Raw genomic sequence first — 24,800 nt, forward strand, 5'->3', positions numbered from 1 at the left:
TCTCACTTTTTAGCACAGATTGGAAAGATGGTTAGATTAAAGAAAAGTTTTTAGCACTTGGGAGATTATTTTTATTTTTACTTTTACAAAAGCTTTGTTTTTATAAAGATTTTTTAGATCAAAAAGAAAGGAATTTTTTTATTTTTATGGGGGTAGGGAAAGATATACTATAGGTCCCAACTAAGGAAAAGACAAAATGGGAAACATCAGATTTGATTTTTTTTTTTTTTTTTATTAATTCTTTCAATAATTCTATGGCTATTTAATTTATTATTCATCGCTCGATTCAATAGATTTGTATATAACGGGTGTATTGCGTACAACACTCAGTAGTTTAGGATATGTTCTTCTCACCCATACTTATTAGATTTGATCCCAAATTTATTTTATTGTTTACATCTACTCAACTAACCTTGATCTAAGTTGATCAAATCAAAGGAACTCTATTTTTTTTTCCTAAATTTTTTTCTTTTCAAAGTGAAGAGAATGCAACTTAGGATTTGTTCTCTTTAACTTATTTTCACTTCAATTCAGTTCCTAATTTCCTTCTCTCATAAAATTTTCAGTTCACTTTAGTTCAGTTCAGTAAATCAGAACAGGCCCTTGACCAGATCACCCATTAATAAAGTCGACTGTTACATTATTTAAAATGATTTAATTCGTACTGTTGTACGTTTATAATATCTCTGCCCCTTTGTACATACACTAAATGACTGTAAGCCTATAAGGAGTACTATTCTTTCTTTGTCTAATTTACTTGTAAATAATATCTTTAACGCTGTTAAGAGTTTTTCTTGTCAAGGGGATCTCCTAATATCCTCTTTTCTTATCCATGTTAAAAAAAATAATAATAAAATATTTTCCATTAAAAAAAAAAAAAAAAAAAAAAAAAAAAAAAAAGGTATGTTTGCCATTTTCCTTTGGAATTTGGGCAGTGGTTTTTAGTGACAGCACAAGGGCTTTCTCTCTCTCTCTCTTTCAGTACTCTCTAACTTTCTCTCTCTAGAATATGGGTCGGGTTAAATATGTTGATTTTAGTAAACCATATTCATATTTATGAAAAACAACTTATGTTATATACTCACACTAAGCTACCACCTACAGAATTCATTTTAGCCTTATTCGTTCTCAGCACCCTCTCTCTCTCTTTCTCTCTCTAAACGCAGACACAAAAACTTTCTCCCTCTAAAAAAAATGAAAGTTGTCTGTTTGGTTGCAGCCAAAGGAAGAAGAAGCCATCTACTACACCTCCTAAGCTAGCTTCTTCTGTTAGTGCTTCATACCATTTTTTTTTTTCTTAAACCTTTTTATTTATATATTTCATCTTAACTTTGTCTTTCTTCCTTTCATTATTTTCCAGATTTGGGTTTTCTTTTGTCTTTTTAGATCATTACACATATTTTTAGATCCTTCAAAACAAATTTATTTTTTGTAAACATGACAAAACAAAGATCCAAAGTTGCTAATTATTATTTATAGTTTTCCAAAAATCCACCAATTTTGTTTTTGTTTTTGTTTTTTTTTTTTAAAAAAAAAAGAATGATAAAACATCAGCTACAACAACAAGAAGTTTTTTTAGAAGAAAACATGTCAAATTTGACTTCTGCTGCTTCTGGTGATGCTAGTGTTTCTTCCGGTAATAATAACAATAATAGAGGTGAACCTAGCAACTCTTTCTACTTTCCACATCATCACTCTGATGACCAACAACCTCCGGCTAAGCGGAAGCGAAACCTACCCGGTAACCCAGGTAGGTGAAATTCAATATTATTCTTAGTTGTTCTCGTGTACACCTATTGGTTTGTTTCATTCATTAACCTAGCTAGCTAGGACGACGTGTTGTGTATGTGTTAGTTATATATGACAATTGTGTTTTCTAGACCCAGATGCAGAAGTGATAGCTTTATCACCAAAATCATTACTAGCAACAAACAGATTTGTTTGTGAGATCTGCAACAAAGGGTTTCAAAGAGATCAGAATTTACAGCTTCATAGAAGAGGGCATAACTTACCATGGAAGTTGAAGCAGAGGACAAACAAAGAAGTAAGGAAGAAAGTTTATGTTTGTCCTGAAACAAGCTGTGTGCACCATGATCCTTCAAGGGCTTTGGGTGATTTAACTGGGATTAAGAAACATTTTTGTAGAAAACATGGTGAAAAAAAATGGAAATGTGACAAATGTTCAAAGAGATATGCTGTTCAATCTGATTGGAAAGCTCACTCTAAGGTTTGTGGTACTAGGGAATACAGATGTGATTGTGGCACCCTTTTCTCCAGGTACTTAATTTATTTCACTAATTCATTAATCTTACTTTTCATTATATCATCACTTTTATTAAACTAATAGTTATATAATTAATTAAAATCATGGGCTAATCATATCTTAATTTGTTTCTTTGATTGTACTTGGTTCTTGTTTAGTACTCAGTATTTTGTTGTGAGTCAATTATTGTCTAAACACGAAGAATTTTTAGACACGGCGGGATCGAGTGTATGTCTATGGAATTATTAATAGATGGTAAAGAAATAGGGAAGAGACAGAAAACAAGAGAGGGGGAAGCAAAAAGTTGATCAGAAACATGATTAAAATAAATAAGATGCATGATTTTTTGTTTTGATGTATGTGAGAGTGTATGCATGTGTTAAAGAGTATAGTACTGCTTTTCTTTTTCTTTTTTTCTTTTAATGTGGGGGTGTTATGTCATATATATATTGTGGAAGTCATGTGATAAGATGGGGTTAATATGTTTGTGTAGGAGAGATAGTTTCATAACACACAGAGCATTTTGTGATGCATTAGCAGAGGAAACAGCTAGATCAATCACTACAAACTCAATTCTACCACACCCTAATGCTGCTGCTGCTGCTGCTGTTGCCGCGGCCGGGCCTTCCAACTCTCACTTCATGACCCCTCAGCAACATCATCAGCAGCAGCAAGTTCAGTTCCAGCAACAACAACAGCAGGATCAGCTACATGCATTCCCACTGAAAAGAGAGCAACAACAGCACATGATGAACCTCCCACCATGGCTTGCTTGTCCATCAATAGATCCATCATCGTCGTCATCATCAATCTTCCATCACCATGCGATGATGCCACATCAGCAACAGCAACAAAATCCAAACCCTAGTAACAACAACAACAACAGCCCTAGCATGGGACCCACATTCTCATCATCCTCAGGAGGAGGAGGAGGAGGAGGAGGAGGAGGAGGAGGTACAGGAAGTCTTGGTGGACCTTACCACACACAAGTATCAGTAGCGGCATCATCTCCCCACATGTCAGCTACTGCATTGCTGCAAAAGGCAGCTCAGATGGGCGCTACCATGAGCAACACTGCAGCCACTCAACCCCACCACCACCACCACCACTCGCAGCGTCACGTGACTGACACTAATCCCAATACAACTACTACAGCTGGTTTATTTGGTTTGAATTTGTCCTCACGTGATCAACATATCATCCCAACTAGTACTACTACTACTACTAGTACTACCAATAATAATAATACTAGTGGCCTTATTGTAAACCATGCTTTGTCTTCTTTTGGGAATAAACCTGCAACAACTCCAACACCAACCACCACCACCACTACTAATGTTGCCGGAGCTACCTCCATTGGTGGGTCTGATCACCCACACCTTACTAGTCCGAGTTCGAGTCTGAGTCCGAATACCAACCCACCACCAACATCCTCCTCTAGCTTCTTCCATGACATGATGATTAATTCTATTTCATCTTCCTATGATCACCATGATGACGATGCATTTGGTATCGCGGGTATGTTAGGCACTTCCAAGAAAGGCGGCGATGACACTTCTTCCTTGGCTGCATTCCATCACTCACTCGGTGACACCCGAGGCGACGACGGCAATGGAAACAACAACAACAACAACAACAACAATGGAGGAGGCAATGATGGATTAACAAGGGATTTCTTGGGATTAAGACCACTTTCACATAATGATATTCTCACCATTGCTGGACTTGGTAATTGCATCACTACAAATCATCATCATCAACAACAACAAGATAGCCATAAATCATGGCAAGGTTAGCTAAATAATTAAATAGCTAGTAATTTAAGTTTAATTAATTAGTTACTGCAACAACATTTTGCTTCTCTCTTTCTTTTGTTGTTGCTTAGCTAGCTTCTCTCAAAGGGAAAGGGCTTTTGATACATTATATTGTTACACCAAAAAATACAAGAATATGCCCCTTTTTTTTAGTATCAAGTTTATATATATTCATATTTGTATAACCCTTGTCACTACATTTTCTATATCATATGAATATTCTACATAAAAATATAATATAAAGTATACTCTTTTCATCATGATAAATAAATAAATAAAATTAAAATGAAAGTGAGCCCTAACTTATTTTTTTTTGGTTTCAAAGCAAAAGCCTAAGAATATTACCATTTTTAGGAAATAATCATTCATATGCAATGCAAATTTAAATTTTGGCTTCTTTGTGGAATTTTTTTTTATTATTTACTACGTATAAAAATAAAAATAGTGTTTTTTTTATGATAATATATTTGTGTTAGTGCATGTGATGTGGTGTCTATTTAGAGGAGTGATTCTTTTTTTCTTTCTGTCAATTCTTTCTCTTAAGGACCACTTTAGCCCTGGCCATGCACCGCACGTGGTCCAACCTTTTGAGCACCCTCTCTAGTCTTATTCACATGAAAACCTTAGCTTACAATTTTAGTCCTTGATTATGAGTTAATTACTTTAATAATACAGTTAGTTAGCAATTCGATGATTTTGTTAATAATTCATGTTATTTCCATTAATGATGTCTAAGAACAAAAGTATGTTTGTTTGTTAATCATGAGATTGTGACATTCCCTATATATATTCGATCTTATTACCAATGTAATGCATATGGTATTTGATGAATTTATTAATAGTTGAATTTTGTCCCTACTTATTGCATATATAAGTTGAATTAGTGATAATTATTATTTAACAAGTTAATGACTCTAAAAATTTGCTGACCTCAACTTGAATTTGTAGGGTTGTATTGACCCGTTTTAAGGTTGATTATTTTGAACCATGCGTACGAATAGGATACTATGAGACATCATCTATCTTCAATGTTGAATTAGATAAGCTAAGCCATTTTTTAGAAGGTGTAGCTATTAAAAACATTTTGCCTACTTTTGATAGAAAACATAAAGTTTACTTGAGTATTCGTGTTCCTCTCGATTGATTGTTATTGATTAAAATCGATCTTAATATGATAAAATCAATTTTCACTCTTTGATAATTGAATTTTTATTTTTATTTTCTTTAATTTATAGAATTGATCTTAAGAAAGCGAAAGTGATTACATGTTTATCAACACATGACTACATGAGTAAAAATTTACAAGTTGAAGAGTTCATACAAAATGTTACCTAAATGACACAGTGATGAGTAAATTTTTCATCTTTTAATTCACAAGTAGTTTTTTCATGGTTTTTCCTCATCTGCAAATGTAGAAATAAATTAATGAGGAAACCATTCTCCATCAAAGATTGTACATTGTTAATTAATACTATGTGATGAAAAGAAAACTTTTACATAATTACTAGTTTTGTGCCCCGTGCGATGCTCGGGTTGTTTATTGAATGTTAAGATAAATTTTTAATCTATATATCAAATTTTAAAATATATCAATTGATGTGCTTTTGTGACGATTTGCTATCTAGTAGGCATGTAATGACTAATAATAATGTTGGTAGAAATGTTCGATTTAATACATTAAAAAAATAAAAGATTAGCAAAAAAATAAATAAAATAAAATAAATGTTCAAAGCCCGTTGGGTTAACCCGAACCCAAAACTTTGGGCAAGGGTTGACCAATTCTTGACTCGTAACCTGAAATGACTCAATCCGAGATGACTCATGACCCGACTCTAATTTTCAGGTCTACATAATAACAAAATTCTATTAGATTGTGAAGTATATTATTTTAACCGATTAGTATATATTATAAAGGTATGTTTTACGCTTTGAACTACTTCCTTCACTCCAAAAAATATTATGATATAAAAAATAAATTTATATGATAGTTTTTGAGAGTTATAATTTAATAATTTTTTTTGAGTAAAATTATAATTCAATTTGTATATTTGAAATATTGGTATTTTATTAAAAATAAAACTCTAAACTAACAATTTTATCCTAAAATTCTATCCAAATAGAATTCTAAACTAACTTTTTTTATCATATGAAGTCTATTTAAATCTATCCATTGTGGCGCGATACTTGGCGAAAAGTTGGAACGCCAAGTGTCGCTGGCTCGTAACCTGGCTAAAAGTTTAGCTTTATATATCTTCCTTCACACTTCTGAGTAGGAAGAAATCGAAAGGAAACTTTCTCTCCAAAAAAAATTATGATATAAAACTAAATTTATATAATAATTTTTGAGAATTATAATCTAATAATTTTTTTGAATAAAATTATAATTCAATTTGTACATATGAAATATTGGTATGTTATCGAAAATAAAACTCTAAACTAACAATTTTATCCTAAAATTCTATTCAAACAGAATTCTAAACTAACTTTTTTTATCTTATGAAGTGTATTTAAATCTATCCAACGTGGCGCGACACTTGGCGAAAAATTGGAACGCCAAGTGTCGCTGTCTCGTAACCTGGCTAAAAGTTTAGCTTTATATATTAGTTATATGATGGATATAAAATGAAACTATTTAATTCGATAAATCGGTAATTTGTAACAATTCAATCGATGGAATATGCACGTAGATCGATTATATTATATCCCTGTGACTCGATAAATCGCATACATATACGCATGATGCATGCCAAGTATTTCATTTACTCTTATATTATTTCACTTTGTACAGAAGCCACGCACAGGCTTATATAGGCTTTTTATTTTATTTTTAAAAAATTAAGGGTTATGTAAATGTCAGACAGTGATTTTCAAAATAATAAGTACATCATATAATATTATGCCTTTCTTACAAAAATATTAATATTGTCCATATTAGAAGTTGATCAAAAAAAGAAGTTGATCAATCATCACAAAACTTAATGAAATATATGCTACATGATTTTCTTCTTGTGAGTACTATTGCCTTTTAAGAAAACGTTGATGAAAATTTCTATGGAGTACTTTAAATTTTGATGATCATTTTTGGATGGAATTAATCCTTTTAATGAATTATATTGAAGTTCACAACACACTAATGCATGCCCTAATAACAGTACATCGCATTTCCATAATTAAAAATAATCAGGGTAATTATTAATTATGACACTTCCAAATCCAAAAAGAGAAATAAGCAATGAAATTCTTTTAATGAAACAATAATTAAAACCACATATATAGCTGACTCTTCTTCTTCTTCCTCTCCCTCCTTTTCTCATTAGGTTTTGTATTTAATTAGGTCATGACCTAAATAGAGATTAGTATAGGTCAAAAACAACTCAATTTCTTTGAATTAAATTAAGCAAAAGAACAATGATAATACATAAAATAGCTAGATATTAGGTCATGACCTAAATAGATTCGTTGATGAAGATCTATACAATATAACAACAATTACAGTCAGATTATCCTTAATGAATCTATGTACTTCACAAATAGTATTAATTTAAAGTTAGTTTATTTCATCCAAAAAAAAAAAATTATGATGCGAAACTACTTTATTTGATGTATAGATCGAAAGACGCAAATGTTAAGAGATGTACACTTGATTTAAATGATGTGAATGTATGAATGAATCTCGATCGATCTAAGTATATTTACCCATCTTATGTTTCAAAGGAAGATTCTCAAGAGATGACTTAAACAAGGCATCCGATCCTAAGCTCTTTATACATCATAATTCACAATTGTTTGGAAATTGCAATGCACACAAAGTAGTTAATTAGATAGATATTATTTTCTAATATAATAAAGGTAAGGGAAAGAATACATCAAGATAGCTTCATACATCAATAATAGATTGATCAAAATTTTCAAATATAACAACTTTTGGCCGTATGCTACATACCATACGTTTATTTATCATGAGAAATGGTAGAAAAACATACTATAAAAGTCGAAGAATGAACCTTCCATAAAATATAATTATCACGGAAATGGTACTTGACCTAAAATAAAGTTGCTAACTTTGCATCACTTATAATCATAACGAATTCAACATAATTGTACCAATTTGCACGACTATTTGTCTCGTGATGTTTTCAACTAGTACTACTTGCTTGACGAGTTATCGTCAACTAAATGTTTTTCTTTTAAATCTTTTATAATTAAAGCATATTATATTAGTATTTTTTTTTAATTATTTTTTATGACCCTTAATTTAATAAGTAATTGATGTTAACATCTAAGGCCCTACACTGTTGTCAGCCGTCCAATTTTCAAAATGTCTTCCAATTCACAAAAGTTGGACCTTTAATAAGTGAAGTAGTAATTTTTATTTTTTATTTTTTATTTTTTTATTAAAATTATTAGTAAAAGGCAAAAAGAAACAAAAATCAACCCACCAATAAATTTGGACGAATTTAAGTGTTTACAATTGTAGTAGAGAATAACTCAATAATCTAGGAATTTAAAGTAGCATCTCTATCACACACACACTCACGTTTTCATTGACAAAGACATGTTATGTGATAAGATTCAAATGGAGGTGCCTTTTTCTTTTTTTTTGTAAATTAATTTTACATTACACTTGATGACGAAATGTAGCACCAACAAAATGTATATAATTGCTTAATATTATGAATGTGAGCATATAAAAATCAATAGAGCTTTCCACAATTCCACCAATAATTGTCTATTGAAAAGGTTGGAATTCCATAACTTCGAAATATATGGATAAGTTTAATAATTGATTTAAGTCAAGAAAATTTGAGTTAACAAAGAATAAGTTTGCATTGATTTGACGTCTATCCTTATTGTAAAATAAGAAAGAAAAATCATATTATTGATAGTGAGTTAGTTATTCAATTCAATTAATACACTACTCTAATATATGTTGTCATGTTTTCCTCAAAAAAAAAAAAAAAAAAAAAAAATGCTGTCATGTTGAGTAAATGAGAAAATAACTTAGCAAAAATCTCCAATTAATGGTATTAGAGTGATTAAAGTAAAGTTTTAAATTTCCATTCTAGCTTGACTCAAAGCTAAAGTTGATCAAAACTAATCCAACCAAGCCAAACCCGATTTGAGATAACTGAAAAAAAAATATTTTGGGCTTCCTTTTTTTATTTAGGCCCAACCTAGAAATTTAAATTTTGAAAAAAAAAATAAGAGCTTTAATGAGTATTTTCAATGGTTTAATTGTTAGGACTTGCTTACAATATAAATAAAGTTCCTAGGTATATGCTTAGCATTTGGAGAACAAAAAATTGAGCAATATGTAAGCTATCGTAGCCCAAATAAGCTACATACTTGATTGAAAAAAGACAATAAACTCCACTCATATTGTAACATGTGTATAATTATTTATTTATTTTTTAAAATTTTATTTTTTTCAAACTAAAAGATGTTATAGCTTACCATTGGAATACTTTGTTGCTAAAATGTGTTGTAGCTTAAAAATTGATCTGGAAAAGCATTATAATGACTTAAATTTTAGCGCGTAGACTTTTTTTTTTTTTTTTTTCCCCAAAACTCCTCCATGAGCATGTGAGCTTTCTTTTAATTAAGGTCTAAACTCATCAACTCACCTACATTCTTACTCACTTACATTCTTACTCACTTACATTCTCTTACTTTATACCTGTAGATTTTAATCTATATGTGTACATGTGTATGATGAATATTTAAGTTAAGCACTTAAGCATGTATTGTGTGTGATTGTGTGAATATTGTATACATCTAAATTATCTAATCTTACAAGCAATCTCATATTCTAAGGTAGTTTGAGAATTTGAAATATAAATATTTGATAAAGCTTTGGATGCAACAAACGTACTCCTACGCTGCAGATATGCTCTTTGACCCCCTAATTTCATAATATAAGATATCAATATGAGTTATATGTATACCTTTGCCTGAATCTAACTTGGGTTTCCTTTTTTTTTATTAATTCGAGATATTATTTGTGAGATTTATGCAATTGGATTTTTGTAGTTGTTATTGTTCTACAAATCCACATATGACCTTTTATTTATATTATAATAATAAATTTGATTATACTATGGAATATTAAAATGAAATACGTAGAGGGTTGATTTACCCAATCTTTTACGTACCAATACTATGGCTAGACACGCACTGGAGTTTAAATTGATAAAACTTTTCTATAGACACAAGAATTTATATTTTTAGTTTTAAGTTTAACATAGTAAAACAATGTATTATTTATTCAACTATATGTTTCGCACACTTAACAAAAACATATTAGAGCAGACAAGAAGTATTCCATAATACTAATAATACTGAAAATAATAGGCAATTCAAACATTTGCTTAAAATAAAAAGTACTCGCTACCCCAATTTTGTTCAACCCATATAATAACAAACCTAGCTAAATTAAGGTAGGTTTGGGCTTGGACATTCCTACGAGTAAATTAAAATCACCCAATTTCATGATTGCATTGCAAGAAAAGCAATGAAACAAAAATAATTAAATTTATTGTTAGCTAGGACTAAAAAGTATTCCAATAAAGATGATTCAACAAATATGTAACCTTATAATAAAATACGTATGATTAGGCCATCATTAACATTAAAAAGTAGAATCCCATGAAACGTGAAAAACGCTTTATAGAAAGAAGGTAGCAGAGAATAATAGATCAGAGAAAATCAAACGCTAAGAAAAATGGTGGATCATATAATAATTTATTGACAGATTGCTAAAGTTAGGTCAATGTAGATGTGTATAAGTTGTGTTTTTTGCTTTGGAAAGTGGTGTTTGGCACATGTCTTTTTATTGGATTAATAAAACAAGGTTTAATTAAGGGCTGTTATTAGATTAATAAAAATCATAACAATGCTTATATAAGACTAATAAGTAATAATGTAGATTCCTTTTAACTGAGTTTTTATTTTTATTTATAGGTTTGGATTGAATGATGTTTTTAGGGTATGTATTTAGATGATGAGAACTAGAATATTCATAGGTTATTTGTTTGGCACATACAATAAAATATGACATTTGATTGACATATACAATAAAATATGACAATAATGTTAGTTTTTTTTTGCGAAAAAAGATAATAGTATATCTAGCAAGTCAGTAATGTGTACCCGGCCCGGTCTCCAAATAAATCCCGATTTAGGTCTTGTGTGGGTGTGGTTAAGAGAGTTAAACTCTCTCCTGTAGACTCGTGTCAATTAGGAGTTTTTTCCACCTTATCGAAAAAAAAAGGGTAAAATCAAGTGAAAACAGTCTAGAATAGGAAAGTTCTATAGTACATCTGTACATATGAGCAAGGAGGCCTATAAATAGGCATCCAAGACATCAATTGTACATGAAGCTGAAAGGTTTTAATACAAGCAATATTTTTAAAGAAAATTTTTACCTCAATTTTCTTCCTACGTTTAGAGTGACTAAATAAAACCAATGGAAGAAGGAGATTAAATAACAAAAATCGGATAAAATTAATTAGAAAAGAGAGACAATAAAGTTGAATCCTATCAAAAAAAAAAAAAAAAAAAATTTAATTATGAATTTGAGAAAATTAAAATTTGTTAAGTAATCGACAAAGTACTGTGATGGAGAGAGAACAAAATCTAACAATAAGAAGAAGCAACAACTTTTCTGTGAGGCTGTGTGGCCAGCTAACACGCACATGAGTAATCCCTGACTAGGTAATCCTGGCTTTGACCAACCGAGTAACCCCTGACCAAGTAACCCTGACCGAGACACTGAGTAACCCCTGACCGACCGAATAACCACTGACCCCCTAATTGATTGAGTAACCCCTAATCAAGTAACCCCTGACTGGCCATGTAACCCCTGCCCGAGTGAGTATAACCCCTGATTGACCAAGTAACCTTACCATTCTTTATATATATATATAGGTGTGGCCAGCCAGCCAGGGCAGCCACATAGGAAAGTTTGTGAAGATGAAGATTATCGAAGAACAGGATTTGGGAAAATTAGGGAATTTTAGGGAAAACATTGTAAAAGAAAAATAAATTAGGCAATAGATATTATTTTACAGAAAATTTAAGGTCAACTTTTCAAGTTTTCACCGGTGCATTATTTACCCATTAATTAGGGCCAACTTTGTTTTATTAATAACGTGTAATTTGTAGTTTCTTTTCAGCCTTTCTAAAAAAAACACAATTAATGTATATCATTGTTTTATTTTATTTTATTTTACATAATAGCTATTTTCAGAACTAATACCAAATCTATAGACTTTTATTTATTATTTTTTTTTTGAAAAAACCAAATCTATAGACTTGATAGAAATTATACTATCTATATTTATTTATTAAAAAGCGTACATAAAAACGCTTATGTGTCACGTAAATTTGAACCACCATTATGCATAGCAACCCGATAGAGATAAGTTGGAATATACTATTTCCGTCCTTTATTTTTTTTGCTCCATAGTGATAAGTTGTTTTGTTAATTTTTGGTTAATTAAAATACAATATTGTTTTGTGAATTTGGGCAAAAAATTTAAATGAAAGAGGAATGTATCGTAGATTTGTAGTTATGAGCAAATCCAAAAGTTTGGACCAATCTAGCAGACCCTAGTCAATATAACACTCTTAAGTCTTAACTGAGTTGCACTGTACAATAACAGTACTAAAATGGTACTAAGTATTGCAGAAACTTGGAAAACCATGAGAGATCATCTTCCTCCTTCGACAATGAAGAACAAGGGGAGGTTCTTCTTCTCCACCATTAATTCTACTCTCATTTTCTCTCTCCTCGCTTTCCTTGCCTTGTTCGCCTTCGTTGCTCCGCTTCCTTCTCTCTCCTCTCATTCTCCCTCTCATCATCGCCACCGCAAAAAGGTTCTGTTTTTTCTTTCAATTTTAAGCTTATTCTGTTTGATTCTAGTTTTTTGCTCTGAATTTTGATTGATTTTTGTTTGATTTCTTCAATTTTGATCGTATTTATGTGTAAAGCAAGTTATAATTAGTAAATATGAGGTTTTGATTTACTTAAATTATTGGATTTTCTTGCAGTTGTATGGATAATTTGTGAAATGCTAGTATTAGTGGTGAAATAATACGTTAATTTAAAGGTTTTGAGCTTCAATTTGTGAGATATAATTGGTGAATTGTGGAATTAAAGTGGGACTTATTATGAAGTAGAAAAATTTAGGAAATTTTAGTTAGGTAAAGCATGTATTAAAGATTTTGTTCATCAGCGTGCTCCCAGACCAATCATAAACCTAAGACAATTTGTCATCGTGTTATTGTATCCTCAACATTATATAAATATGGTTTTGGACAAATTTCTTCGAGTTTGGTTTTAGTGTTTGAGACATTTGTTGTCTATTTTTTTTGCATAGATGATCTATGTTCTTAAACTCCAAGGTGGATGTAAGATAATGATCTTCTTTAACTCAGTTTTAATTTATGAGAAGTTTTCAATTGTAAGAGTGTATTGTGGATCATTTCTATATGATTTGTGTTGCAATTTCTTGTTTCCAACAACATTTTTTCTACAATATATTACCTCTGTTACTATCAGTGTGTTTGGATAAAGAAAGAGGAAGGAAAAGAAGGGGAGGGAGGAGAAGAGGAGGGGGAGGAGAAGAGGAGGGGAGGGGAGAATGGTGAGTTTTCCTTCCAAATCTCTCCATTCTTCGAGGGATCATTTTCCTACAATTTAATCCCTCCATTTCTCCCCCCTTCAATTCCCTTCCTTCTTCATTTGTTATCCAAATGAAAGATATCACATCTCTCCATTTCTCTTCCCTTCTTTTCCCTCCATTTCCTTTAATCCAAACACACCGTAAATGTTCTTGACATTTGATATTTTGCTTAAGTGGCTTTGATTGTATTTGTAATTAACTAGTCTTCACATACTTTTATCAGCTTAATATCAGGAAATTTGAGATTGCTGATGACATGTTTTGGAAAGATGGTGAGCCTTTCCGCATAATTGGTGGGGATCTGCATTACTTTCGTGTTCTTCCTGAGGTACCCTATAAGATTTTCAGTAAACTTAGAGTTCCCATTGCAAAAAAGTACTCTTAGTTGTTAGTAAGATTGGTGGTCTTTATTATATATTCCTGAAAATTGGACAACGAATCTGTGTATTTGGCATATCATGTTTAGTGTTTATTGAACTTTTCTTATTTCTAACTTAATCAACTAAGCATGAGCATTAGCAAACTGAATTTTATTGTGGAATTGGGAAAACAGCAAATGGTTATGATCTGGGACTTTATTGCCTTTTTAAATCTTGGGATTTATTCTTGGTATTAAGTCTGTTAGATGGTGACCCTTAGACAGACCCTCTGTTAACCAATGTGTGCTGGCAATGCAGTATTGGGAAGATAGACTGTTAAGAGCAAAGGCGTTGGGCTTAAACACAATTCAGACTTATGTTCCATGGAATCTGCATGAACCAAGTCCTGGTGATTTGAAATTCAATGGTATTGCTGACATAGTATCATTCCTTAAACTCTGCCAGAAGCTAGGTTTTTTTGTCATGCTTCGGCCTGGCCCTTACATATGTGCAGGTATGTAATTTTATTTTTTCAAAATACTTTTTCCCCTTGTAATTTCGTTTTCTGATCTCATCTCATTCATCTGCATCATTTATCAGAAGTTAGTGGAACATTGTGAATGCTTAGCTTCTACAGAGTGATTTTAGGGGCTTTTGGGAGTTATTCTCATGTTCACTTTTTAATGGGTTCTAAACTTCTATTTGAAGTCTAAGATAAAGTATTTTTGAATGTAGACAACTGTGGTATGGGAAGATGTGATGCAACTTTGTCTATCTCAAATTTGGTGGAGGGGTGGTTGGATGGAAATCTTGAGGCTGGTCCATAAAATGCACTGCTTTGTCACCTGTTTTTGATTGGGTGGGATTGGTTTGGATAATAAGGAAGATTCAGGATGAAGAAAGAAGTTGGTGTACAAGAGTATAAATGTATAATTCTGTGGAGGACTCGTGACCTTCTAGATTTGGATATTTTACCTTGCAGAAAAGAGGGAAATGGTAAAGGTCATTTTCTCTTGGTAGAATGATGTGAATGGAGAATGTTGAGACTCAGTAGTCAGGACTACGCGTTGATTTTTGTATGCACTTGTTATGTGTACCATATTGATTGTCATTCTATTTGTAGAGATTTCTTCCTAATAAGGTATTTTTTTTGAAATTACATTGTGTTACTATACTTTGACTTTATCCTAAAGTCATGTACTTTCTTCAGTCTTTCTTCAATTGTCATTTGTACAAAAGATCATTGCATCTTTGATTGAATTTCTCTTTTTGCCAAGCAAATTGTTTTTCTTTAGTAAAAAGCTAGTCTTACTCCTTGATAATTAATTTTGGATTTAGATATGTAGTTCCTTTAATCTTATCTTTATAGTTGCATCACATAATTTATTTCTTTAGCACTTTTGAGTTTTGACCAACAAATATGCATGATATTTATGCGCTATTAGTCATTCTAGTTTTTATATTTTTTTGTTCAATCAGAAATGGTTCTTGGTACCATTTATTTTTTGTGGAAAGCTGAAACTGTCTTTATGCTGTTTTACCTTTTTTTCCCCAGTAGTTACTAAAACTTATTCTGTCTTTTATTTTCCCTCTGCCCTCTCTACTGCTCACCCCTTCCTCTTTTGATCACTTTGTTCTATATTGCTTTCTGTTGACCACATTGCTTAACATAAAATATATGAATATGTTACAGAGTGGGATCTGGGTGGATTTCCAGCTTGGCTACTTGCTACAGAGCCAACTCTTAGACTGAGATCTTCAGATCCTATGTACCTTGAATTGGTATGTTTCCTTCTCGGTTTATTGTACATTACAGTTACTTGCTTTGTTAGGCTACCTTTGAAGACTTTCCTGAGTTTGGTTCAATTGTTATAAAAAAGGCTTATGTCTCAATGGGCTGGGTTCACTAAATATGGTTTTGGTGAAAGAAACTCTGGAGGTCTATTTACATACTGTTGGCATAGGGTATGCTCTTTTTGCTACAAAAAAATGATGTTATTTGAGGACAATATGCTCGCCAACATTTGGAATTTTTGCTTGAGTTAGTTGTCTACTAGTGTTTGTCTGTCACTTATATGTTTCCCTTTGGTTTGATGCACACTATTAAAATTCACGTGTTGCTGCAGGTAGATAAGTGGTGGGGTATACTGCTCCCAGTGGTGGCTCCTTTGCTTTATGGAAATGGTGGTCCTATTATCATGGTTCAGGTGCAATTCCCCTCCCCCCCCCCCCCCCCCCCTTCTCTTTTTATCCTTGTAGCTTCTTTAGGATAGCCATTGCTTATATTAGGAAGTAAATTATAGAAAAAAGCAATCAGCACTCATGATTAGGGGAATGATTATGAATGGACCCTTGTTCCTTAAAAGTTGCATATCCACAAAATGGTACTCTGAGTTTGTGATGCCTCACCTGTATTATGATTTTTAGGGCCGGCCTTGAGGGGTAGGCCTCGAGTGCGAGCGCCTAGGGCCCACGCCAGAAAGGGGCCCAAAAAAAAAATCAGTTTGCATAATTGTAGAATTTTACTCTGTAGTTTTTACTCGTTAGAAAAAAGCTACTTTTTAAAAATATAATTACTGCATTTAGTTAGCAATTAACATTAAATTACTTAGATGTCAATTAGGTGGAGATAACAATGCAATATAAACTCTTCACTTCTTCTTTTAATCTTCCGTATTCTATGAGTTTCTGCTCCAAAATATTAATCTTTTCAATTACACCGTTTCATTTATTCAATTACCGAAACATTATGCAAAGTTATTACTCTAGTATTGTGTATGGAGACTTACTATTCAAATAATATAAGTTATTTTCATTGTCTTATATTTAAAGCTATTGCGTATAAAAAAATTTGTTTACGTAATTCAGGGGCCCTTTTCTTACATTATGCCTAGGGCCCATAAATTTCCAAGACGGGGCTGATGATTTTTATAACAAAATGAAGATATTTTGAATCAATAAATTAGAATTAATCCCCATTTTTTCAACACATTTTGCGCAAACCTTATATTTCTTCTTAAGTTCTAAGAAGAAATTATTTTATGGCAGATAGAAAATGAATATGGTTCATATGCAGATGATAAAGCTTACCTGCATCACCTGGTCGAATTGGCCAGAAGACACCTTGGAGATGACATCATCTTGTAAGGATTCCCGTGTCTTTTATGCTGTTTTCGTGGTTTATTATAGTTTAATGCTAGATATTTATGTGCATCTTTCATGATAGAGTTTTCCCAGCAAACAGTTTCACACAAGATATTCTTTTGACATTTAAATGCCTTTTGGTAACTGATTTGAGTGCTGGTCATCTAATATTTTTAATTAAATATTATTGTAAGAGCTGCATCATGTCCTACATAATGTTCTTAGGAAAAAATGTGTTTCAATGTGGAAAGATCTTAAATATAGTTTCTGAAAATTATTGCTTTGCGTTATGCCGTGCTTGTAGCACAGTTGAGGCCGAGTTGCAATAAGTGGGGTGTGCTTAGCTCTAATTTGTTCAATAGATTTATCTGGACGTCATGAAATTGTGTAAACTTCCTTCCCTTTCTTAACATGAATCAGTTCCTGAAGGTGGTAAAGCACAGAACCCATTTTTTATGGGTCCATGGGGTTTGAGCCAACTTTAATGTATCAATCTATGGTGGGGAAAATGTTTAGTGGTTAGGCTCTTGGGCCTGACCTTGTCTCTCCTTGCCTCGTTACTCTTAGCTTATGTTGGAGTCTGGGTTGGGCTAACGGACCACAGCTTACCTGCCTGAAAAAAAGGAGACAAAATTATCTTAAACAACATAATGTATTTTAGTTTAATATTGAAGTAATTAGTTTCTCTTGAAGTGTATGTTTAGCTCCCTTGTCTATAACTTTTATGTACTCAATATATAGTGTATACCATTATTATCAAAGTGTAGGACAACTGTAGGTTGAAACCCTGTCACCATATTGCGATATGCAATTCCAAGTTGCTATTTTGACTAGTTCTGAGCAATTTGCAATTACTGTTTTTACTTAAATATTTTTTTAATTATTATAGTATAATGTTAATAACTCTTGGGATCCATGACAAATTTGTTTACTTTTTGCATCAGGTATACCACGGATGGAGGTACGAGAGTAACCCTTAAGAAAGGAACTATCCTAGGAGACAATGTTTATTCAGGTAAAACCAAGAATTGTTCATTGAAATACATCTGCTTATTAGAAAAGGATGCTTTCCTTGCATGAGAACACAATATAGGCCACTATACAATAAGACGGGCTTTTTAAGTTGATATTAAATTATGTACTTTGTTTTTTAAGTGGGTTACACAAGGCTGTTGTGAGACATTAGGTTGCACCGGTGCAACGTGTTTTGGCTTTAAATGTTTAGTGCCTCTTATTTTGGTATATGATAGTATGAAACATGCTAAGATGTTCATCATCAATTTATCTTACCAATCATATTTGAGATTTCTTGAATTTAAACATTTAACTTGAAGTTTTCAGAATGGTAAATTCATGCCATTGTTGCAACACTGGTTGTAATGCTTGTAAGTTAAGGTTAAAGTTAAGATGATTATGTTTGGTTTATTAGTCAAATTTTACTTTGAAGCAAACTTTAGTTTTATGATATCCGATACCAACATTTTTGTATTAAAACTTGTGGCCGACCCTTCCTGTGGCAGCTGTTGACTTTACAACAGGTGATCAGCCATGGCCCATATTTAAATTGCAAAAAGAATTCAATGCACCTGGAAAATCTCCTCCTCTTTCGTCGTAAGCATCATAATTGTGGTCATTATTACATGACAGAATGATCTGCAATGTGATACTTATAATGTTTCTCATTCCAGGGAGTTCTACACTGGCTGGCTTACTCACTGGGGAGAGAAACTTGCAAAGACTGATGCTGATTTTACAGCAGCAGAGCTAGAAAAGATTTTGTTGAGGAATGGCTCTGTGGTTCTTTATGTATGCTAAAAGAAATTGCCTTTAAACAGTAGTAAGAACTGTTAGTTCAGAAATGTGATATAAGCTGTTCAAAATTTTAGATGGCACATGGTGGAACAAACTTTGGGTTCTATAATGGTGCAAATACTGGTTCAGATGACTCAGATTATAAGCCTGACCTCACATCCTATGATTATGTGAGTCACCTTGTCCTAAAGTTTTAATTTTAATTTTAATGTCTTTTCAATTTTTTTCGGCCTATGTGCTTAATAAATTGTGTCTTTTCTCACAGGATGCACCAATTCGAGAAACTGGTGATGTAGACAATGCAAAATTTAGAGGTACCTCTTTTAATAGCTGATTTACACCTTGTCATTTTTACTTTCTGCTAGTAATTATTAAAATTCATCATTGACTCGTTCATAACCTTTGTTCCGAAATAAGTTGCAGTAATACTTTCCTTCCAAATGTACTCATTTAGCTTCTGATTCAAGACTGTTTGCAAAAGTGATGCTATGAGCTGCATCCCATAAGTTTTGGCAGTGGGAGGCAACCTTTTCCATAGTTTAATTGAGAAGGAAATGGAGCTTTTGTCTTTTCAGGACGATTTAATAAAAAGGACTCGGCCCCTTGATTGATCTATTTTTAAACAAAATGATTCGAACTGGTTTCATAAATATGTTATTTCAAAAAATAAAGCAGACTAAGAAACCTAAGAGCTTATATTGTATTAGCAGACCAATCTTTCATGCCACTCTTCTTACTCTCCCTTTTAAAAGAATCCTATGGGAAGCTTAGACTGGAGACAACATTAATTAAGGGATCTTATTTTTAGCATAACATTGGCGCACTGCCTTTGGGACAAGGACTATCTCCATCAGGCTCTTGTTTAGAGAGAGAAAGGATTACTAGTACTATAGTTCTCCACAGATATAGAAGTAAATAATGTACTATGGCACACTGTTACTTAACTCGCTGTAACAGGATTGGATATGGGAATGCAATTTGCTCCCTAATTTTGTAAATTATGCCAAGAGCCCAAGATGTACCTCTTCATTGTATAAATTAGTCTTTTGATTTGTGGTTTGTGTGGGATTAGAGAATTTAGTAACATTGCTATGGCACTATGGTAGTTACTGAGATGCTATATTGTCTTTATTTCCAAAGTCGAAACTTTATGTAATATGTACTGTGCAGGTACTCTTATATATACTGATTGTCTATTTATGCTATTGAAATTTGATTTTCAGCGATAAGGAGGGTTATAGAGAAATATACTGTGGCAACTCTTCCTCCGATCCCTGCCAATAATGAGAAGGCAGGATATGGATTTGTTAAATTAGAGAAAACTTCAAAATTGTTTGATGTCATTGGTATTCAAGATAATGCCAATGTTGTTGAATCTGTTAACCCAATTTCTATGGAGTCTGTAGGCCAGGTAATTCATAATTACTTTTTTATAGGAAGGTGTTTTTATGATATAAGAATTGTTACTTTTTTTTTTTTTAATTATTATTATCTGCTCGTCTAATTTCAATGCTATTATGTTTGACAAGTAGGTTTGGATTTGAAACACATTTCTGTTGATGTTTTAGTGTTTCCCTGAATCAAAAGAGAAAACAAGCATGTACTTTCTGGTGTTTTTATGATTTAAGAATTGTTACTTTTTTTTTTTTTTTTATTATTATTATCTGCACGTCTAATTTCAATGCTATTATGTTTGACAAGTAGGTTTGGACTTGAAACACATTTCTGTTGATGTTTTAGTGTTTCCCTGAATCAAAAGAGAAAACAAGCATGTACTTTCTGTATCATAGGAAGAAAAAAGGGAACAGTTATTAATGTCTGGTCCATAGTTATTGATAGCTGTATATTTGTACCTACTTATAAGGTTATAACTTGATCAATGTTAGTCTCTATATAACTTATTGCTACATGCTACCTTCTCATGGTTTGGAATATTACTTCCACTCCCGGAACAAAGGAAAAATAAAAGGGTATAACTTACTACTCCACTTTGACCAAAAAGGTATAAAGGAAAGTAGTTCATTTATTAATTTTGCTAAAGCACTATAAAATTTATTGTGATATCCACTTTGACCAAAATTGGCACAGCTAAGATTGAAATATACCAGTTTACAGAACTGAGTGTGAGCTTGAGTGGGAGTATGTTTTTAATGATCCAGATGGCTTCTGCTAAAGCTTCGCTCTTGTACTCTTGTTTCCTGGTTTCAGATGCATGGATTTCTACTATACATATCAGAATTTAGTACACGTGATAGTGCTAGCACCTTAAGTATATCAAAGGTATGATTTAAAATCCTTGTACATTCATTTATATAGTCATCTCTTCTAACTTCCTACAATATTTCTTTTGTCAAATTGTGGTACTTGTACAGTTGTACACCCTATTCTATCAAAAACTGATTAATTGTTCATATGAACACAAAGTTTAATGTCTCCCTAATAATAGTAACTGATGTGTTGGTGTTACTTTCCTATTTAAGTAAACCCATGTTATCATGATAACAGTTAAGCTGTTTCTGGCAGTGGCTTTAAAATATGGATGCCAGCCATTTTAATGCTACGAACCCTTGATTGTCTATGCTTGCAAGATATTTTTTTCGTAGAAAATCAACATGGAATTATAGAATCTCCTTGAATGATTGTATGTGTGTAAACTTCCTTGTTATTGAGCTCAAAGAGTTCTTGATGTGTAATTTCAAAATTATTTAATTATTTATTTATTTATTTATTTTTTGTTTTGTTTTGTTTTTGCAGGTGCATGATAGAGCCCAGGTATTTGTTTCATGTCATTCCAAAGATCAAGGAAGACCAATTTATGCAGGGAAAATTGAGAGATGGTCCAACAAAGAACTTAAGCTTCCTCGTCTGAAGTGTGTTTCAAAAATCAGTTTATTTGTTCTGGTATCTGAGATTATCTTTCCTCTCCATATTTATGTGCCCTGAAATTCACCTTAGATCTTCTGTCAATTGCCTCAGTGAAAAATGAACTTAGAATATTGGATATGTTATGTAGATGAAGAAGATCATTAAAATGAGAGGTGATCCCTTAATAAGGTTGTCTATTAAAAACTTTTTATATGTCACTGGTCCTCTAATAAGTGCTTCTGTAGGGATGAGGCTGCATATACTTTCATGGAAATACCTATATGGAAGTATTGCTAGGTGGTTGTGCTACTGCTGCTACAACTACCTTGCAAGGTGCATTTGCATCAGTAACCATTGAGCTCTCAACATACTAATTTTTCTATCCGTGTTTCTCTAAGATGTCTTAGTGACCTTTTTCCAGTTGATATGCCTTGATTTTTTGGTGAATTCTAAACAACTCTTTTCTGATACAGTTTACTTTTTTATGTTTGTTAACATCTAATATGATATTTTTCTTTTGTGTCAACTATTTACCTTACATTAGCTTTGCTCTTGTGTTGGTAGGTTGAGAACATGGGCAGGATTAATTATGGGCCGTACATCTCTGACAGGAAGGTCACCTCTCTCCCTCCCCCACCCCACCTCCACCCTCATTTTTTCTCTCTTCTCCTAATATCACTATCCTATATGATTTATTTAGGCTATTATATCTTTTGGCATCATAAAACTTAAAAAAAGGCGAAAGACAGTTTTTGAGTACGCAGAATCTCTTTGGCTAGAACAGTCCAACTACAAGAAAGTTGTTTCAGTCTCTAATTTTGCTTTATGATTACCTTTATTTGGCATATGAGCTATTCAACTTAGGGGATTGTCCCTTGGCTTTAATACCCAATATAAAGAAGTTATGTTGGTTTTATGGCTTCTCAAAGTACAGCAGGCATTCCTTATGAACTGCTCTACGGTGTACCATATAATATAATAGTAAAACATGTTCTCCATTACATATATTTAATCTCTATTCAAGCTTAAAATCATTCACTATGTCTTTTTCCCCTGTACTATGTTTTTGGATGTATAAGGGTCTCTCATCTTCACCTGATTTCTATTAATTATTTTGATTTTTTTTACTGATTGCAACTGGTTTTTACTAATTAAACTGATTTCATTTATTCACTAATATATTTTGTAATATGAAGTTACTGATTCAAACTGAACATCACCGATTGAAATTGACTTTTATTGATTTATACAGTTATACTGATCAAAACTGATTTGTACTAATTTAAACTGTTTTTTTTTTTTTTTTTTTTTCCTGAGTATATATATAGGTTATCTTAAGGTGAATAGAATGAGGCCTGAGGTTTGTATATTACCTTTTCAACTCAGTTTTGTGATTTTATTTCAGGGAATATTGTCTCCTGTCTATGTGGACGGACGTGTTCTTCACAATTGGAAAATGTTCTCAATTCCACTCCACAATCTGAATGATCAGAGTAGTTCCATAATTCAGCTTGCTGGCAATGACCTCAGTACAGTACATGCAGGCAAACGTATGCAAGATCAGAGCAGTATGTTTTCTGTTACATTCTTTTGTGGATCTTATGAGTAGAATCACAAGTATTATCTTGTTTTATTTTCTTATATTGGAAGCAGTGTTGTACTCGTGTTTACTTGTCATTGTTTTCTATGCTTCTGCAGAGAACATATCAAATGAACCTGCTTTCTACACCGGTTCTTTTACTATCAATAGTGCCAATCAAGTCAAAGACACATTTTTGTCAGTAGATGGCTGGGGCAAAGGGCTTGCATTCATCAATAATTTCAATTTAGGACGATATTGGCCGGTAGATACTTATATTAATTGAAGTTGATTTTGAATCATTTTTCAATACATTCATCAATAAGAATATTAGAATAACACTGTTCTTTTTACAGACATTTGGGCCACAGTGCAATCTTTATGTCCCTGCTCCACTTCTTCGCCATGGGAGTAATACAGTGGTTAGTTATTTTTTCTATGCTACGATTTCATTGTTGCCCTTTTCTTGCTTCCCTTATATATCCCGTTTCCTACCGAATTACTCAAGTGGAGTTTTAAAAGTTAGGTACAATTCAGTAATCAACAGGTTCACATTTCAGGTACTCTTTGAGCTCGATTCTCCAAACACAGATCTTGCGGTCAGGTTTGTTCAGCACGAGGACTTCTCATGCAGTCAAACTAGTTCAAACATTCTTGAAATATAAAGTCACAACATCAGTGAAATACAAAGCGCTGCATTCACTCCCAACAAGTAGAAACCTGCTACAAATAGTCTATGCCAAAATTAATCATTGCATTTGCATCTGTTTGATTTTGTACTTGTTTAAACTGCCTAAAGTTACATCAGTGTAAAAAGAAAGATGGAGAAGTAGATCCAAATCCTTGCTTATTTAAGTATCTGAATACGCTACATACCAATCTTACAACCAGGTTTGGTCGCAAGCTCTGAATATACAAGATTACAAGGGCACCATGATCATACGACCCTTTGTAATAGAGTAGAATTTATTGTAGAAATTTGAATTGTTAAATACTTAATGTAGGCTTCCTCTTTTCTCAACTTTTTTTTTTTTTTTAAATGCTTTTTTATACTGTTATTATTAGCCTTCTCCTCTACACTTGTACTACGTATGTTGCAACTTGCACGTTTCGATCTTTGGTGACAGATTGAATGATTTATTCAGTTGCAGTAATATGGGTTTTGGATTGAGTCAAATTTTCTAATATGGATATAAAATGTTTGGAAAATATTTTGATATTTTGTTTATCTGACTAATGAGTGCAAGCAAGTCTGAGAAGCTGTAAAATTTTCTAAAC

The 24,800-nt window shown here is 32.4% G+C and overlaps 2 protein-coding genes across 2 annotated transcripts; both read left to right on the forward strand.

Moving 5' to 3' along the window:
- Positions 1-1,041: 1,041 nt before the first annotated feature.
- Positions 1,042-4,281, forward strand: LOC145569921 (protein indeterminate-domain 7-like). Its single transcript, XM_081628884.1, has 3 exons — positions 1,042-1,750; positions 1,881-2,277; positions 2,757-4,281. Exons 1-3 carry the CDS (start codon positions 1,540-1,542, stop codon positions 4,057-4,059), a joined length of 1,911 nt encoding a protein of 636 aa, XP_081485010.1. The 5' UTR covers positions 1,042-1,539; the 3' UTR covers positions 4,060-4,281.
- An 8,441-nt stretch (positions 4,282-12,722) lies between these two features.
- Positions 12,723-24,543, forward strand: LOC145569922 (beta-galactosidase 17-like). Its single transcript, XM_081628885.1, has 19 exons — positions 12,723-12,954; positions 13,987-14,091; positions 14,441-14,636; positions 15,816-15,904; positions 16,249-16,329; positions 17,171-17,265; positions 18,211-18,281; positions 18,787-18,877; positions 18,955-19,072; positions 19,153-19,248; positions 19,344-19,392; positions 20,302-20,489; positions 21,287-21,358; positions 21,833-21,979; positions 22,508-22,558; positions 23,349-23,511; positions 23,642-23,787; positions 23,879-23,944; positions 24,083-24,543. Exons 1-19 carry the CDS (start codon positions 12,748-12,750, stop codon positions 24,185-24,187), a joined length of 2,136 nt encoding a protein of 711 aa, XP_081485011.1. The 5' UTR covers positions 12,723-12,747; the 3' UTR covers positions 24,188-24,543.
- Positions 24,544-24,800: the final 257 nt, after the last annotated feature.

Source organism: Chenopodium album, chromosome 12, assembly GCF_948465745.1.
Source record: "Chenopodium album chromosome 12, dcCheAlbu1.1, whole genome shotgun sequence".
Taxonomy (NCBI): domain Eukaryota; kingdom Viridiplantae; phylum Streptophyta; class Magnoliopsida; order Caryophyllales; family Amaranthaceae; genus Chenopodium; species Chenopodium album.